This window comes from Bufo bufo, chromosome 4 (assembly GCF_905171765.1).
Source record: "Bufo bufo chromosome 4, aBufBuf1.1, whole genome shotgun sequence".
Lineage (NCBI taxonomy): Eukaryota > Metazoa > Chordata > Amphibia > Anura > Bufonidae > Bufo > Bufo bufo.
This window is the reverse complement of record NC_053392.1, coordinates 284,118,863-284,138,620: the sequence shown is the minus strand read 5'-3', so window position 1 is coordinate 284,138,620 and position 19,758 is coordinate 284,118,863. Positions and strand designations below refer to the sequence as shown.

General features: G+C 40.2%; 1 protein-coding gene across 2 annotated transcripts in view; it reads right to left on the bottom strand.

The window, feature by feature from the left end:
• KCNQ5 (potassium voltage-gated channel subfamily Q member 5) overlaps positions 1-19,758 on the bottom strand; it is a 699,309-nt gene that overhangs the window by 38,377 nt on the left and 641,174 nt on the right. For both annotated transcript variants that reach the window (XM_040428645.1, XM_040428646.1), the window contains one exon: positions 18,951-19,171. In XM_040428645.1, coding sequence (XP_040284579.1) covers positions 18,951-19,171 — 221 coding nt within the window. The remainder of the gene's footprint in view (positions 1-18,950; positions 19,172-19,758) is intronic.

Genomic DNA, 19,758 nt, shown 5'->3' with positions numbered 1-19,758 from the left:
AGTCATAGAGGGAAGGCTTCCAATCACTGATAGGACCGACTCCTTGTCTTCAGTCAGTGACTGACATCTATCTCTGTATACACAGTCATAGAGGGAAGGCTGTCAGTCACTGATAGGACCGACTCCTTGTCTTCAGTCAGTGACTGACATCTATCTCTGTACACACAGTCATAGAGAGAAGGCTGTCAATCACTGATAGGACCGACTCCTTGTCTTCAGTCAGTGACTGACAGCTATCTCTGTATACACAGTCATAGAGGGAAGGCTGTCAGTCACTGATAGGACCGACTCCTTGTCTTCAGTCAGTGACTGACAGCTATCTCTGTATACACAGTCATAGAGAGAAGGCTGTCAGTCACTGATAGGACCGTCTCCTTGTCTTCAGTCAGTGACTGACAGCTATCTCTGTATACACAGTCATAGAGGGAAGGCTGTCAGTCACTGATAGGACCGACTCCTTGTCTTCAGTCAGTGACTGACATCTATCTCTGTATACACAGTCATAGAGGGAAGCCTGTCAATCACTGATAGGACCGACTCCTTGTCTTCAGTCAGTGACTGACAGCTATCTCTGTATACACAGTCATAGAGGGAAGGCTGTCAGTCACTGATAGGACCGACTCCTTGTCTTCAGTCAGTGACTGACAGCTATCTCTGTATACACAGTCATAGAGGGAAGGCTTCCAATCACTGATAGGACCGACTCCTTGTCTTCAGTCAGTGACTGACAGCTATCTCTGTATACACAGTCATAGAGGGAAGGCTGTCAGTCACTGATAGGACCGTCTCCTTGTCTTCAGTCAGTGACTGACAGCTATGAACTCGCCATGCCCCTCAAAAGTGATCTTTTTACGGTGTTTTTGCAGTGATCAGAAAAAATAAATTCTGTCACTGCGGTGGGGCGGACTGAACGCAAGTGTGCGCACAAGATCAGGCCTGATCGGGCGAACACTGCGTTTTTTGTAGAGCCTATAGAACATGTCCTATTCTTGTCCGCAATTGCGGACAAGAAAAGGCATTTTCTATATAGTTCTGGCAATGTGCGGATCCGCAAAATGCGGAAAGCACATTGCCAGTGTCCGTGTTTTGCGGATCCGCGGTGTCCAGGGATATTTATCTCACCCAGCATGGGTATATGTAAAAATACACCCCAAAACACATTGCCCTACTTCTCCTGAGTACGGCGATACCACATGTGTGACACTTTTTTGCAGCCTAGGTGCGCAAAGGGGCCCAAATTCCAATGAGAATCTTTACGATTTCACAGGGCATTTTTTACGCATTTGGATTCCAAACTACTTCTCACGCTTTAGGGTCCCTAAAATGCCAGGGCAGTATAAATACCCCACAAGTGACCCCATTTTGGAAAGAAGACACCCCAAGGTATTCCATGAGGGGCATGGCGAGTTCCTAGAATATTTTTTTCTTGGCACACGTTAGCAGAAAATGATTTATTTTCTTTTTTCTCTTACAAAGTCTCATATTCCACTAACTTGTGACAAAAAAATAAAATTTCACATGAACTCGCCATGCCCCTCACGAAATACCTTTCGGTGTCTTCTTTCCAAAATGGGGTCACATGTGGGGTATTTATACTGCCCTGACATTTTAGGGGTCCTAAAGCGTGAGAAGAAGTCTGGAATCTAAATGTCTAAAAAAAAATTATTTGGATTCCAAACTACTTCTCACGCTTTAGGTCCCCTAAAATGACAGGGCAGTATAAATACCCCACAAGTGACCCCATTTTGGAAAGAAGACACGCCAAGGTATTCCGTGAGGGGTATGGTGAGTTCATGTAAAATTTTATTTTTTGTCACAAGTTAGTGGAATATGAGACTTTGTAAGAAAAAAAAAAAAAAATATCATTTTCCGCTAACTTGTGACAAAAAATAAAAACTTCCATGAACTCACTATGCCCATCAGCGAATACCTTAGGGTGTCTACTTTCCGAAATGGGGTCATTTGTGGGGTGTTTCTATTATCTGGGCATTGTAGAACCTCAGGAAACATGACAGGTGCTCAGAAAGTCAGAGCTGCTTCAAAATGCTGAAATTCACATTTTTGTACCATAGTTTGTAAACGCTATAACTTTTGCGCAAACCAATAAATATACACTTATTGCATTTTTTTTATCAAAGACATGTAGAACAATAAATTTTGAGAAAATTTTATATATAAATGTAGTTTTGTTTGAAATATTTTACAACAGAAATTGAAAAATTTCGGTCAATTTCGATTGATAACAAAAAAAGTAAAAATGTCAGCAGCAATGAAATACCACCAAATGAAAGCTCTATTAGTGAGAAGAAAAGGAGGTAAAATTCATTTGGGTGGTAAGTTGTAGGACCGAGCAAGAAACCGTGAAACTAGTGTAGTGCAGAATTGTAAAAAGTGGTCTGGTCATTAAGGGGGTTTAAGCTAGGGGGGCTGAGGTGGTTAATGTGTAAAAAAAAACTAAGATACGGTATCATATAGTACATGACAAACTCTTTCTAACAAAGCTAGAACCTCACGTGTCCAGAGCTCTCCTCATTCATTGCTCTAACTGATGTGCCATCTTCATTTCAAGCTCAAGGGGGTTTGTTTTTGTTTAGATGGTTTGTCCTGCAACTGTTACAGGATCTAACAGAAGTAATGGCAGGTAAAGAATGGGTGAGGTGGACAGAGAGATGAAGAAAAGAGCAAACAGCAGGTGGCGCTATACAGTTACATTTATTGAATAATTCTGTGGCTGTAGTACATTTTAAATTACACGCAATTATAAAGTTATTCAGATCCAGGTTTGAAAACTGTGGAATATTTATCATAGAACAACCCCTTTAAAAGAGGAAGAACTCCCTATGTGTTACAACGGTGCATGAATTCCTTTATTCTTCACAAAGAGGTTCTGCAACTATTCAGGTGCTTGTTAAAAGAATTATTATCACCTCTACTATAAATGATTAAGTGTATTAGGAGTTTTGTGCCCTAGATAAATGAACTTGGCCTACAATGTGGTGCTTTTATATGGTCATGGAAATCCCTACTGACTTATTAATTGGATCATTTACAGTAGGGTACATTATCCCATATATTATCTGCATCATTATAATGGGCACCAAGTGTTGCAGAAAACGGAGGGGTAGGAATATTGGTTTACTTTATGCTTTGGCTTTAATCCACAAATGCATCCATGAATAGACCTAAATAAGCTTACAACTCCTAAGAAGTCATGGTTCCAAAATAAAGCTGCTGTCCAAGAATTTTGTAACAAAAATACAAAAAACAAAGTCTGTGTGGCATACTTCATGTTTTCTTCTTCTTTCTGTATTAGAAGCAATTCCTGCTTATTATTTTGTCTCAATGCAGTCCTTGTTTTGAATAGATCCTTATATACTGAAGTTACAGCCATCTACAGTCTATGAGAAAATCTTATTTCCCTTTGCTATTTGTTTTTCTAATTCTTCAAAATGTCACTACTTTTCTTCACAGTGTATATTCTAGTTAGACATATTACAATTTGACTAGTTCCAATCATTCTGTCATACAATTCTCAGATGTTTAATTTAATGTGCTTTTGAAGTTATTTTGGAACTACAAAAAAATGGCCCATGCTTAGGACGGGTCATCAGAATTAGATTGTGGCGGTCTGGGTACTCCCAATCTTATATTGGATAAGGCATCAATATTGTAGTCCCAGATAACTTCTTTAAATGCCCTCTTTAAATTCCATCTATTATGAGAATTGTGTGCCAGTCCTTATACAACTGGAATCTTTATTATAATGATCTTATCACATTACTTTTGGTATTTTATTATAATCTTTATCATTAAAATAAAATATATCTAGCCAAAACTGTCTGTAGAAATAAAACTATAACAGCTGAATGCTAGGTGGAAGCACATAGAAACCTAAACTAAAATTGCATCCATGGCAGCACCTGTTGGGAGGACAAGAAGCAGTTATTCACAACTATCTTGTCCCAGTAGTAGTATACAGGGAGTGCAGAATTATTAGGCAAGTTGTATTTTTGAGGATTAATTTTATTATTGAACAACAACCATGTTCTCAATGAACCCAAAAAACTCATTAATATCAAAGCTGAATATTTTTGGAAGTAGTTTTTAGTTTGTTTTTAGTTTTAGCTATTTTAGGGGGATTTCTGTGTGTGCAGGTGACTATTACTGTGCATAATTATTAGGCAACTTAACAAAAAACAAATATATACCCATTTCAATTATTTATTTTTACCAGTGAAACCAATATAACATCTCAACATTCACAAATATACATTTCTGACATTCAAAAACAAAACAAAAACAAATCAGTGACCAATATAGCCACCTTTCTTTGCAAGGACACTCAAAAGCATGCCATCCATGGATTCTGTCAGTGTTTTGATCTGTTCACCATCAACATTGCGTGCAGCAGCAACCACAGCCTCCCAGACACTGTTCAGAGAGGTGTACTGTTTTCCCTCCTTGTAAATCTCACATTTGATGATGGACCACAGGTTCTCAATGGGGTTCAGATCAGGTGAACAAGGAGGCCATGTCATTAGATTTTCTTTTTTTATACCCTTTCTTGCCAGCCACGCTGTGGAGTACTTGGACGCGTGTGATGGAGCATTGTCCTGCATGAAAATCATGTTTTTCTTGAAGGATGCAGACTTCTTCCTGTACCACTGCTTGAAGAAGGTGTCTTCCAGAAACTGGCAGTAGGACTGGGAGTTGAGCTTGACTCCATCCTCAACCCGAAAAGGCCCCACAAGCTCATCTTTGATGATACCAGCCCAAACCAGTACTCCACCTCCACCTTGCTGGCGTCTGAGTCGGACTGGAGCTCTCTGCCCTTTACCAATCCAGCCACGGGCCCATCCATCTGGCCCATCAAGACTCACTCTCATTTCATCAGTCCATAAAACCTTAGAAAAATCAGTCTTGAGATATTTCTTGGCCCAGTCTTGACGTTTCAGCTTGTGTGTCTTGTTCAGTGGTGGTCGTCTTTCAGCCTTTCTTACCTTGGCCATGTCTCTGAGTATTGCACACCTTGTGCTTTTGGGCACTCCAGTGATGTTGCAGCTCTGAAATATGGCCAAACTGGTGGCAAGTGGCATCTTGGCAGCTGCACGCTTGACTTTTCTCAGTTCATGGGCAGTTATTTTGCGCCTTGGTTTTTCCACACGCTTCTTGCGACCCTGTTGACTATTTTGAATGAAGCGCTTGATTCTTCGATGATCACGCTTCAGAAGCTTTGCAATTTTAAGAGTGCTGCATTCCTCTGCAAGATATCTCACTATTTTTGACTTTTCTGAGCCTGTCAAGTCCTTCTTTTGACCCATTTTGCCAAAGGAAAGGAAGTTGCCTAATAATTATGCACACCTAATATAGTGTGTTGATGTCATTAGACCATACCCCTTCTCATTACAGAGATGCACATCACCTAATATGCTTAATTGGTAGTAGGCTTTCGAGCCTATACAGCTTGGAGTAAGACAACATGCATAAAGAGGATGATGTGGTCAAAATACTCATTTGCCTAATAATTCTGCACGCAGTGTATTGTGCTTTTTAAATGGGTTATGCCACAAAATAAAAAAAAATATCTGGAGTAATGCACACACTTATTTTAACTATATCAATGCAAAAATTCAGCTCCCTAGTGTAATTTTTACCCTTTTTTTGAATGCAGAAAAATGTGTAACAAAATTTTGGCAATAGGAGAAACATCAGTTGGTTCTACCAGAGAGGACAATGCAATGTGCATGTAAAACCTGTGCTAACCTTAAAGAGAACCTTTCACCATTCCTGACATGCCTGTTTTAATAGCTTCCTGCCTTCCCCATGTAATAACAATTTTGAAACATCTATTCTTATGTCTGTATGTTTTGCCATTCCGTTATTATTTCTATTAGAAGTTACGAAAGTTATGAATGAATTGCTATTAGCCTTCAGTAACGGTACAGAGGGGAGGAAACCAGTCCGGGGGGGGGGGGGGGGTACCTGCACAGACTGACAATGGCTGCACTGATTGGATAAAGTGAGTCTTTGCAGGTACACACCCCCAACTGGTTACCTCCCCCCTGTACCCTTACTGCAGACTGCTAGCAATTCATTCATAACTTCTAGGAGAAATAACACAGGAATGGCACATCATAGAGCCAAAAGAATAGATGTTCCAGAATTGTCATTACATGGGTAATGCATGAAGCTATTAAAATAGTCATCTCAGGAGCGGTGAAAGGTTCTCTTTAAGTATTTTAATTGCAATGCTTTTCAAAATAACTACCTGCCCTGGTCTCGTAGTGCTTCTAGCACTCATGAAATAGCTTGTGTGTGGTAAGACAAAAAGTCTCAGTAGAGATGGTGAGGAAACCATAGAAAGAGTAGTCTGGAAGAAAATGTCTCTGATCCAAGAATGCATTAATAAAAGAATATTGCTGGTTGGCAGTCAGAGGCAGCAAGAAGCTTGTGATATGTAGTGAAAATAAGATACCTCTGTGAAGAGACTACTAGATGGAATGAGAGAACCAAAGCAGTTCAGGGTTCAGTGATATAATCTACAATCTTTTAGGTAGTTTTTGGCCACACATTTTTACTTTGTTTACCTCGTTAAATATATGTTGAAATATATCAAATGACTTTAAATGAGTTATAAGACTTTGACTGTTAGAAAAATTGTCCCACTGTTAATGAACACATAAAAATAAAAAAGTGAAACTTTTCATGCTGCTCACCAGTGGCGTGCCTAGGGTGGGGGTGCCGGCTCTCAGGGCGGTGCCAGCAGCAATGAGCGCTTCCATCAATACAGAGTAGTGAGCACTTCCATAATGGATGCGCTCACTAGTCTGCAGGAGGAGGGGGAGAGAAGCGCTGTGAGCATTGTACAGTACTTACCCCTCCTCCTGCTTGCTCTTCTCAGGGCCCGCACTGCTGTGTCCTGGCTGCCTACAGCATCAGGACGTACAGAGAGCACTCTGACCTGACGCTGCAGGAGGTCAGGTGACTGCAGTGCCGGCCCTGAGAAGAGAAGACAGCCAGGACAGGGAGAGTGGCGGCCGGAGAGGTAAGTATTATTTACAGTCTGATCTGAGATCTGATATGGAGGTCTAATATGGGTCTGGCATAGTCTATGGGGGGTCTGAAGGTCTGACTGGGGGGGTCTGGAGGTCTGGCTGGAGGGTCTGGAGTGGTCTAATGGGGGGTCTGGAGGTCTGATTAAGGGGATCAGAAAGTCTGAGGGTCAGATATGGGGGTCTGGAGGTCTAATGGAGTCTGGAGGTCTAATGGAGGTCTGGAGGTCTAATGGGGGTCTTATATGATGTCTGATATTGGGTAGGGGTCTTACATGGAGGTCTAATGGGGGTCTGATCTGAGGTTTAACTGAGGTCATATATGGGGTCTTATATGGGGTCTGACATTGAGGTCTAAAGGGGGTTTGGTCTGAGATGGGGGGATCTCACTTAGGGTTTTATATGGGGTCTGATCTGAAAGGAAGGGGGGACTTTTTTGTACTAGTGCACAAAATAAAGGGTTGTTTTTGTATTGTGTGGTACCAGTATTTTCAGGGGGACTGTTTCTACAGGAAAGTATTGGGGAGCACAATGGGCACAGTTTTGGGGGTGGCAGGATGGGGTGTTGAGAAGGTGGGAGGAGGATGGAAAAGTAGGAAAATAAGACGTCTGTTTGTTAAACTCTGCAGAGACGAGGCGCGGCTGAAAGAAGTCACCATGATGGTCTGGTCTAATAGGAGAAGAAGATTAAAGAGAATATCTACATCAGAGAAGAGAAGTCACTGGATGTAAGAGGTATCTGGCGCTGTATGACCCTGTATGTTCTGTAGCGGTGTATGTAATGTTTTCCAAGTATGTCTTTAAAGGGGATGTCATCTTTTTTTTTTTTTATATGAGTGCTGCCTTCTCTCTCTGCTGTGTTTACCTGCTCATCACTGCAAATGCTATGGCAAGCAGGTGAACAGAACAGAGAAATCAGCTCTCATATGAGCGCTGCCCTCTCTTCAAACAGCTGGGGGCAAAGAGGGCATTACTACTATGGAGGGGGCACAGAGGGCATTACTAATGTGAAGGGGTCACAATGGGCATTTCTACTATGGAGGGAGCACAGAGCCAGAGGGCATTATTACTGTGAAGGGGCACAATGGGCATTTCTACTATGGAGGGGGCACAGAGCCAGAGGGCATTATTACTGTGAAGGGGGCACAGTAGGGATTTCTACTATGGAGGGGGCACAGAGGGCATTACTAGCACAGTGGGCATTACTACTACTAAGGGGGCACAATGGGCATTATTACTATGAAGGGGGCACAATGGGCATTATTACTATAGAGAGGGCACAATGGGCATTATTATTATGAAGGGGGCACAATGGGCATTATTACTATGAAGGGGCACAGTGGGCATTATTACTATAAAGGGGGAAAAATGGGCATTATTACTATGAAGGGAACACAATGGGGATTATTACTGTGAAGGGGGCACAATGGGGATTATTACTGTGAAGGCGGCACACATCTGTACAAAACTACTGTGAAGGTTGCACAATGAAGGCAATACTACTGTGAGGGGGTACAATTTTTTTAAAGTATTGGGGGGTGGGGGGCAGAGAAAGGCACGCCACTGCTGCTCACTGACTTCAAACAATTGCTGCACTCCAAAAATTGAGCCTAATATAATTTGAAAAATTTGGGGCTTTAATATGATACCAAGATTTGAGCTCCATCCCTATGATTCTGGCATTAACATGATATCAGGGATCTAATCTCTAGTCCTACTAAGGGCTCACGCACACAACAGTATGTATTTTGCGGTCCGCAAAAAACACACCCGCAAAAAATACGGATGACATCCGCGTGCATTCCGTATTTTGCGGAACTGAACAGCTGGCCTCTAATAGAACAGTACTATCCTTCTGCGTGATGCGGACAATAATGGGACATGTTCTATTTTTTTTGCGGAACGGACATACAGAAACGGAATGCACACAGAGTAACTTAGTCCTACTAATACTTTATCCTACTAAGGGCTCATGCACACGACCGTATGTATTTTGCGGTCCGCAAAAAAGGATCCACAAAAAATATGGATGACGTCCATTCTGTATTTATGGATGATCTGTGCATTCTGTATTTTGCGGAACGGAACAGCTGGTCCCTAATAGAACAGTCCTATCTTTGTCCGTAATGCGGACAATAGTAGGACATGTTCTATTTTTTTGCGGAACGGAAATAAGGACATACGGAAACTGAATGCACACAGAATAACGTCAGTTTTTTTTGCGGACCCATTGAAATTAATTGTTCTGTATACGATCCGCAAAAAACCCCGAAACGGACACGGAAAGAAAATACGTTCGTGTACATGAGCCCTTATACTTCATTCACAGAAATCACTTAAGTTCATGGGGGAATGGGGGATTTACAACATTTTGCCACAAGTCCTACTCTGTACAAAAATGTGTAACCTTTTTGCCTTTTCCGTCAAGCTTGCCACTTTTCTAAAAAGTGGGTTAGCCATGAGCTGGACCTCTGTTCCCAGACACATTTATCAATACATGTGCCAGAAAACCAGTCCATGTATTGGTAAATCAATGTCTTAATAATTTTCATCAGCATAACAAAAGACGTAACAATTAAAATCCCCCCCCCCAATGTATTACATACATCCTTGATGTTAATAGCTGACCAGTTTATAAGTCACATCCATATCCAAAATTGCTTGAAAAATATCAGTTGAGTCCCATGCATGCAGCAGTCCATGGATTGCTGTATTATCCATGGATTCAGTGGTGATTGGAGGGCTCCATAAGACCGCATGCACATGACCATTGTGTGTTTTGCGGTCTGCAAATTGTGGATCCACAAAACACGAATGGCGTCCGTGTGCGTTCCGCAATATGCAGAAAGGCACGGACAGCCATTGATATAACTGCCTATTCTTGTCCGCAAAACGGACAAGAATAGGACAGGTTATATTTTTTTTGCGGACCACAGAACGGAGCAACACAGAGTGCTGTCAGCATCTTTTTCAGCCCCATTGAAGTGAATGAGTCTGCATCAAAGCTGCAAAAACTGCGGCTCGTGTGCATGAGGCCTAAGGCTAAGGTTGTAACACAGTTCTTGCTTACTGCGAAGCAATCAACTAACAATGGAGAGGTGCAGTTACTTAGAACAGTTTCCAGAACATTGGAGGTGAGCCTCAGGATACCAGTACAACTCAGTGTCCACTCTGCTATGCTAACTTGCAATGGCTCCATCATCCAGCAGAGCTCTGGTATCTCTCTACTGGGTCACATGCCAATTGCTTCCACATTCTGACAGGAAAACAGGAGATCTATCTTGGGCACCACACAGACCAATCCCAGTTGGGTCACACTAGGGATGAGCGAATCGACTTCGGATGAAACATCTGAAGTCGATTCGCATAACACTTCGTTTCAATACTGTACGGAGCGAGCGCTCCGTACAGTATTCGAATGTATTGGCTCAGATGAGCCGAAGTTATTACTTCGCAAAGACACTTCGCATAATAACTTCAGAAATAGATTTCTACTGTAAAACACCATTTCCCGAACTCGGGCTCAGTTCCAAGGTACCACTTGGAACCGAACCCGAGTTCGGGAAATGTTTTTTTACAGTATAAATCAATTTCTAAAGTTATTATGCGAAGTGTCGCGAGACTTTGCGAAGTAATAACTTCGGCTCATCTGAGCCAATACAATGTCGCAAAGTAGTAACTTCGGCTCATCGGAGCCAATACATATGAATACTGTATGGAGCGCTCGCTCCGTACAGTATTGAAACGAAGTGTTATGCGAATCGACTTCGGATGTTTCATCTGAAATCGATTCGCTCATCCCTACGTCACACCATCACATTAGCTACCTCTTCCCCTTCCTTTCTGTTTATGTCAGCCACACCTAGGACCAAACCAGACTGGTACCTCTCCACCCCCTACCCTCACAGCATATAATCTCACACAATTAGGGTACTTTCACACTAGCGTTTTTCCGTCCTAGGGGCTCAAATCCGGAAAAGAACTGATGAGTTTTATCCTAATGCATTCTGAATGGAGAGCAATCCGTTCAGGATGCATCAGGATGTCTTCAGTTCAGTCTTTTTTACTGATCAGGCTTTTCAGAAAACTGTAGCGTGTTGTATTTTTACTGCGCCGTGTGTTCAGTCAAACCGGATCCGGCTTTTGCATGTTAAACCCGAAAAATTTTAAAAAAAAGTTAAAGTCCATAAATGGCGGATCCGTTTTTTCCAATGCAATTTTTCATTGTGATCAAAATCCTGATCAGGATTCAAATGTAATCCGTTTTTCCGGATCCGGCGGGCAATTCCGGTGTCGGAATTGAACGCCGGATTTAAACAACGCTAGTGTGAAGGTAGCCTAAATTATGTATACATCAAATCCATTTTTCAATAGGGTTCTACAACCAACTTAGGTGCATCCCTATAGCTTTACACATGGACTCTTTATGAAGGCATACAGATTAAACTTCCACACCAATCAGCTGGTCATAGTCCTGTCATATCACGTTGATTTGTCGCAAGATCTTTGTGCAGCTCTGTCCCATTGAAGTGAATGTGATTGAGCTGCATTACCAAGCAGAGCTAGTATGGCACTGTACTTGGTATCTTATGAAGTGTCCTCAATGGTTGTCTCAACTGCACCCCTTCAAACAGCTGATCAACGGAGGTGCTGGGAGTCAAACCTCCACGATCAGATATTGATGACCTATCTTGAGAAAAGGTCAACAATATTTCACTCCCTGAAAACCCCTTTACAGTACTACTGCCATAAAATAAGATCTCCATAATAAGGAAATATAAAGATTGAGAGTGACCATTGCTGCATGTGGTTGACACTTAAAGGCTATGTATACTTTGGGGACATTCTTTTTAATGATTACATTTTACTCATTTTGGGGCAAAAATAATTTCATTTGGTCCTTAATAAAAATGTGTAGCCATTTCTGAGATATGTATGTACAAGGGTTTACAAATCAGTCACTTTGCAAGCTGTCGGTGTCTGTTTTTTTTAAAATCCTGACTGCTCATGTTTAACTCTTATCTCTGATCTCCTGACCTCATAAACACTTTTTTTCAGCAATATTCTTATATAAATGAGTGTTTATGAGAACAGAGATAACAGCTACAGATAAGCTGTCAGATGATAAGATTTAAAGAAAACTGTGACAGCTTGCAGACTGATTTTTAACCCTTATATCTCAGTAATGGTTGAATATTTTTAACACAGACCAAATAAAAAATATATATTTTTAGCCCAAAATGAGTAAAATGCAATAATAATTTTTTTAAAAAACTCACCCAAAGGTGTCTGTAGCCTTTAAAAGGAGTAAAGTATCAATATCTCTTCTCCAATTAACATTTAAACAGAACTGCTAAATCAGTCTGGAAACTGCAAGCCAGCTGAAATAGAGTATGTATGTATATATATATATATATATATATATATATAATTTTTCCATAAAAGGAGCTTTTTTTGTCTATGAATGAGTTTATTTAGCGAGTATCTATGTAGTTAATTAGTTATATAAGAGTTTAAAATATTACTGGAACTATATTTTATGTGGCATAGATGATTTATGTATGCCTTTGGCATCTGCGTTTTACCAGCACTGCCTTATTCAGTAATGTTTTTGAGTGTTTCTTGACAACAGTCTTTGCAGGCAGTGGGACTATCACACCAATCTAATCTTGTGTGTAGTGGTGTCGTTTTAAGAGTATTTAGGATACCATCTGTTTACTAGTTGAAAATAGCTGTTTTTTCCTTCCAGATTTCCTCGACTTGGCAATATATCCAAATGTAATATTATATGTATACAGTATAAATGAAGAGTCTCATAAAAAATGGCACCTTGAGATCATTCTTGCCGTCAGCTGTGCTATCAAGTTCTATGAAAAAAGAAAATCCACAAAATAGATATGACAGCCGTGAAACAAATCAAAATGCTAATTATTCAAAATCTTCTACGTTTTAACTACTGTATACTTCAGTGGCTGATCTAAACATAAAGCATTACAGTAGAAAGCATCTGGCAGTACAGATGAGAAATGGCTCAGAGCAACAAGCTTGAAAAGAAAAATAAACACACACTGAATGGGAACAGCAGTTTAGTAATTGAAGAAGATTATAAACTAGAATTTAAATTAACCATATCATAACTGTATGCATACCATTCCTACATTTATTAGAACAGCGATTTATACTGGGATTTGAGTATATGAAAACTCACATGAAATTCTTTTCCTGTAATGAAAACGGGGGCAGAGATACCATATATGCAACTTGTGCAGCTTCACTGAGGCCCTGTAGGGAGGTGGGTCCACTGCCGTTGTAATTTTCCCATGATTTATAATGATTGATGGGCTGCTATACCAGTGATGAGTTCTTTAAGACAACCGTAAGGGAGATGAAGATCAAGGGATTTACATATTCATAAAGAAGCACTCTACTGCCCATATCTGCTGCTTAAACTGGACCTGTCATGTCTAAGTAACTACTTGCATTCCCCATGTAATAACAATTCTGTGCCGGGACACTCACCAAATGGTAATGGGGAGATTTATTTTCCAAATGAATCATCATGGGGAAATATGAAAATTAACTAATACCAGCCAACGATCTGTTGACAGCACTGTTTTGGCGTTTCCACCCATCATCCGTGCAGAGTCGGATACTTGGCTGGACGAGATCCTTTTAATGCTCAACAACTTTTCACACAACCTTGCATAAATCAATAGCCAGGGTGACTGCTCCAACTAAATAGACAGTTTATGTCCCAGCCCAAGTGCTTTATTAATATCAGTACAGGTCAGTACTTCTTTATATTGTCCTCCATGATCCTGGGGTTGCTTCTGAGTGAATAGGAGAAAGTTGAGAAGCAGATTCACCTCTACTTTCTGTTTGCAGTTGATGGCAGCTAGAAGAACTGCAAACTACACATTCATCATGCACAGGGGGAAACTGCTAAAAATGCCACACAAGTCATACAATGGCCAGAAATTGTATTAATCATTACTACACTGTGTGTACATGAGGAATAACACTAAGTTTGTTGAAAGGTTAGGTACGCTTAATAGTAATGCTTACCAGTGAATGAATGCCTGCCATATATCTGCATGTATACAGGTGGCCTTCAACGAGTATGCTGTTTCTATGCAGTATAGTATGATAGCATTATAACAGATCTACTTTAAGGAGAATATTATTGTAAAATTTTAAAACACAGTGATCACCAATAATAATAGAGATACAACAGAGAGAAAGGGAACGTTATTATTTTTCTTTTAATTTAATTAAATTTATTCTCTTCTGTACTACATCTGCGCCAGTTACTGAACCACATGTAGCAGATGCAAGACTTTATGAGATGTCAGGGCCAAGGGCGATGATATTCACAATGCCCACCCTGTCGATCAAAGTGCAGAGGGTGCTGCAGCATCAGGGAGGACGAAGCCTCTAGCCCCGTGATGTCTAACCTCCAGCACTCCAGATGTGGTAAAACTACGACTCCCAACATGCACTCTTGCTTGGCTGTTTTTGGAATTCCATAGAAATGAATGGAGCATGCTGGAAGTCATAGTTTCACCACAGCTGGAGTGCTGGAGGTTAGCCATCACTGCCCTAGCCGATGCTCTTAGAGGCTCATTTGCATATATTAACCTCTTGAGTACAGGAAGTTTTTACGTTGTTAGTTTTCTTTGCTGTCTTCACGGAGCCCTAACTTTATTTTTTCCATTCACATAGCTGTATGGGGGCTTGTTTTTTGTGGCACAAGTTGTACTTTCTAATGCCACCATTTAATATGGCATACAATGTAGTAGGAAGTGGGGAAAAAAAGACTCAATTCCGCCACAATTTTACTGGTTTTGTCCCTACAGCTTTCCCTATGCGGTAAAATTGACCTGTGCCCTTCATTCTCTTGGTCAGTATGATTGCAAATTTACCACATTTGTATAGGTTTTCCTGTGTTTTAATACAGAAAAAATATATATCGCCATGTTCTGACTACCGAGCTGTGTGGGGGCTCATTTCTTGCAGGACAATCTGTTTTTATTGATACCATTTTGGAGTGTGTGACTTTTTGATCCCATTTTGTTCAGTTTTATTTGGGTGAAACAATGAAAGCGAAAAGTGAAACAATGAAAATATGACAAACATTTAGATATTTTTTTTCCGTTAAGCCATTCACTGTATGGGATAAATATTTTTCTATTTTAATAGTACTGATGTTTTTGGACGCAGCAATGTTATTGTTTATGTATTATTTTTTTATTCTAGGGAAAGGGGGGGTGATTAAAATTTTTAGATTTTTTATGCTCTTAAATATTTTTTAAAACTTGGAAAACTTTTTTAGCCTCTCTTGGTGGCTACAATATGCAGTATTCAGATTTTTGCTTAGACTGTATTTCCATGGAACTACAGTCTAAGCTCTATTTGGGGTTATCCTATGGAAGCTTACAGGTAGGAGGCCTCCATAAGAACTGCAGCTCTGATACGCTGGGTCTCTTCAGAGAGACTCAGCGCATTAGAACGAAGGAACAGCTTTCCAAATCACCACACGGGGAAGCTGGTCCTAACCTGCACTCCCTTCCGGGTTGTTTGCCATTTAGATGCCTTGGTCATGCTTGCCTGTGATTGGCACCATTAACCCCAGGACTGTGATTAGTCACGAAATGTAAAGACCCTCCCAGTATCGTACATGTACAGAGTTGGTATCCCAATGGATAAAACTTCATTTTTCAACGAAATGCAGCGACATATAGGGATGGGACCAAGACAGATCAATTCTGCTGACTGTGTGCCAGTCTAAGGTCTGCCTGTTCTAATGCTATGAAACTGATGACAGAAGCCCTTTAAATGACCATTGTTGCTAGGCAAGGCAAAACAAAGCTATCATGGCCACTAGCATGGCCAACAGTTACAAAGCACAGGTAGCCTATCAGTACACAATAAAGAGGAATGATGTCCCACAAAAGCCTTAGATAAGGGGTCTATCTAACAAGAGCATTATAGACTATGCTGCTGCCAGACACTTATATACAGTAGATATAAAAAAGTCTACACACCCCTGTTAAAATGTCAGGTTTCTGTGCTGTAAAAAAAATGAGACAAAGATAAATCAGTTCAGAACTTTTTCCACCTTTAATGTGACCTATAAACTGTACAACTCAATTGAAAAACAAACTGAAATCTTTTAGATGGAGGGAAGAAAACAAAAAAAATAAAAATAATGTGGTACAGTTTATAGGTCACATTAAAGGTGGAAAAAGTTCTGAAATGATTTATCTTTGTCTCATTTTTTTACATCACAGTAACCTGACATTTTAACAGGGGTGTGTAGACTTTTTATATCCACTGTACTGTATACCTAGTCCTGAATTTGTGGTGTGACCTCTACCAAAAGTTATTGAAGTATAAAAAAAAGGTTGATTTTTCTCCAAGCTTTTCGTCAATCAGTACGAAATACTACCCATTACATGTTATTCCTCATTCCTTTTTTGCTAAATCACGCTCTGACTGCTAGAAAAAAGAGGCCAAGATTATATCTTGATTAGAAAAAACTTTAAATATGGCTTACAGAACAAATCTATTCACTTAGAAGAACTGTGAGGTTTTTTCTTTTTTTTTTGCAGAAACATATGTATCTTGTATAGTCATTAAAAGAAAGTATGAGCTGTGAGACAACAGTCAGGAAGATCAAAAGATGCAAGGGAGTATGCCCAGAAAGAAGGAGAAGTTCAAGATCTAAATATAACCTCAAACTAAAATAATCCATACCTTTGCTCTAATGACAGAAGCCTGTATCTTTTACAGCAGGTCTGTCACCTTAATAGGGCATTCTTAGGGAGAGGTCTATTCTCCTATTAGCCAAAACATGACACAAAATATTAGCTATTGGAGCAAACTGCACACTCATAGTCAAGGGGTTGTCTCACTTGAGCACATGGCCTTTATCAGTTGCATTATACACTGCTACGGCCAACGATCCAGCGCAGATACGAGGTGGCCTATGCGTGCTCCCATGGTCCTATGCGTGCTCCCAAGCCTGACCACTTCTGGTGGATTGCAGGGAGGTCGTAACCCCTGGAAACAAGCAGTGTATAATGTGATGGAAAAATGAATTAAGCCAGTAAAGGAGGCAATATGGACAATCACAATACATTAGTAAGTGTCTTGTATTAACGTTCCCTACATGATAAATGTCATTTTCTGAAGTGAGTCAACTCCTTCAATGAGAGAAGCACTACAACAGCCAGCCATCACTCACCAGTGAGGGAAAGTATCTGATAGGTGAAGCAACAACTTATGGAGCTCACACTTAGACTTAATGCACACAACCATTTTTAATTCCATGTGCTATCAGCATTTTTTGCAGATAGCACACAGACCCTTTCATTTCTATGGGCCCATGCACACATCCAGTTTATTGGTGGATCTGTATGTGGCTGTTCTATAGATTACAGAACATGTCCCATTTTGTCCATATTGAGTGAGAAAAATATGGAATGCCCACGGTCCACATTTTGTGGACCAAAATATGAAGCTTATCCTAAGAAAAGCGATCCCATGACCTCCATTCTGCCTGAGGCGGCACTCTCCTTGAGTTTACAAATCCTTTACCCTAGCTCTAGATCGTCTTATAAATAGTAACTTTGGCTGTTATTCCTTGTCGGCCTAACAGAAGACTTCTGGACATTTGATGAAGTGGCAAATGATCTTTAACTTACAAGAACATTTGGCAGCTGAAGAAGCAGGACACATACAGTATACACATCAGCTAGTAAAGGTGAAGCTATAAGGCTCTTTTCACACTCTCGCCAGGGTCCTCTTAGTCAAGTTTCCTTTGTTTTTGATGGTCAGAAAGCAGTCTGCTGTACTATTTTCAGTAATGAGACCACCTGAAGGACCCAGCATAAAGGCTCATTCATATATCAGTGCTCAAATCTGTGAAAAAGTGGCCAGTGATTCCTCCGTGAAGGATCCGTGTGTGGTCTGTGTGTCCGTTTTTTGCTGTCCATGTGTCATCTGTGTTTCATAAACACTGTGCAGCTGAAAAATTATTTTCAAAGCATCTCCTCCTAATGATCCGTGAAACACAGATGGTGTTCGTGTTGCATTTGTGTTTTTACGGACCCATAGACTATAATGGGCTTGATGGGTCCGTGAACACAGACAAAATATAGCATGCATCCATGCTAAAACCACGGACCCACAGGCTGTGCTAAAACACAGATGTGCTGTCGATGGAGAACACGTATGGCACACGTACATGGAACACTGACATGTGAATGAGACTTAACTCAGTAGGATCTATTAGGTTTGAAGCACACTAGATGCAATATATTGTCATCGCTCCATTAACAACTGAAGTCGTGAAGATCGTGTGAACCAAGATTTGTTTACAAATGCATTCACTCTTCTCTGCCATATTCAGTTATGAAGTATAATTATTAAAGTCATGATTTACGTTTTAAAGCTGATGAATGACATGAAATAATTAATGGCCCACAATTCAAATTGTTTTCCTTATTGTCAGCCACTAATTGGTCACATTCTTCCTTATTCACTTTGATTCTGGATGACATTTACCCGGACGCATGCTACCTATAAAGTTTCATACAGTTATATAGTAACATACTATAAGCCTTTCTGTCATGAGATTTTCTTAACACATATTCAGACCATTGCACTACACAATTTATGTTGCGAATTGTTATGCAGGCAAATGGACATCATGAAAGAACATTAAGTGACAGGTCTCATTTGACAGTCTTTGTGCATGGTCACATGTTGTTGCAAACCTTTTGCCTAGAAGTATTTTTTCACAAGAAATTAACTGCTTCTGCCATTTATATGATATTTTTGTATTGTATAAAATTCACACTGCAATCATAGTTTTAGAAAAGCAAATACTCTTACTGTCAGTCACTGGTTTGGGTTGTGAACTCTTCAGTCTAAGGGAAGGCCTAAATCGTGTTCTGTCATTGAAGCTCCAGCTCTTTTGGACTTTTGTAGGACTTGCTTCTGAGGTCACATCAGTGCTAGGGGAACGTCGATCTCCAACCGATGTTTGTCTGCCTTTTATACTTTGACCTCTTGGGCTTGCCATGCGTACTCTCTCTTTGAAGCTCAACTTCTGACTGAAAAGGAGATTACAGTCATTTACATTTGTAGCCCCATCCATCTAAGACTCTCTTATGTGTACAATGAATGCTCGAGCTCGCTTAGTACAAAGTACAAGTACAAAGTAATGAGAATAGCTTCAGTACAAAGAAAATGCAAGAACAGACAGCATATAATTCTAGCAATTTAAAAACAGATTTGGTTATGACTCAATGCAGAAAAAGGTATGCTAAATATTACAAGTAATATCAGCATATAAACATGCAAGTTAGTTCACTGCAGGCAAATTGTCTGTTTACTGAAAAACATCCTCATGCATGTGCACATCTTTCCTATGCTGACAATGAATACAAGCGAAAGGAGAAAATGCGGAATGCACAAGGCTGGCATCTGTGTTTTGCGGACCACAAAACTGATACGGTCCTGTGTATGCCCCCTAAATTTTATATCTGTTCCTATAAATATATAACTAGGTCAGTAACTTTAGCTTATATATTTCCCATTTTTCTATGGATTTCAGCAGAAATTAATTATATTTCTAAATACTGAAACAATTTCAATTAAAGGAGGTTTCCAGGATTGTATACAGACGTCCATATACATG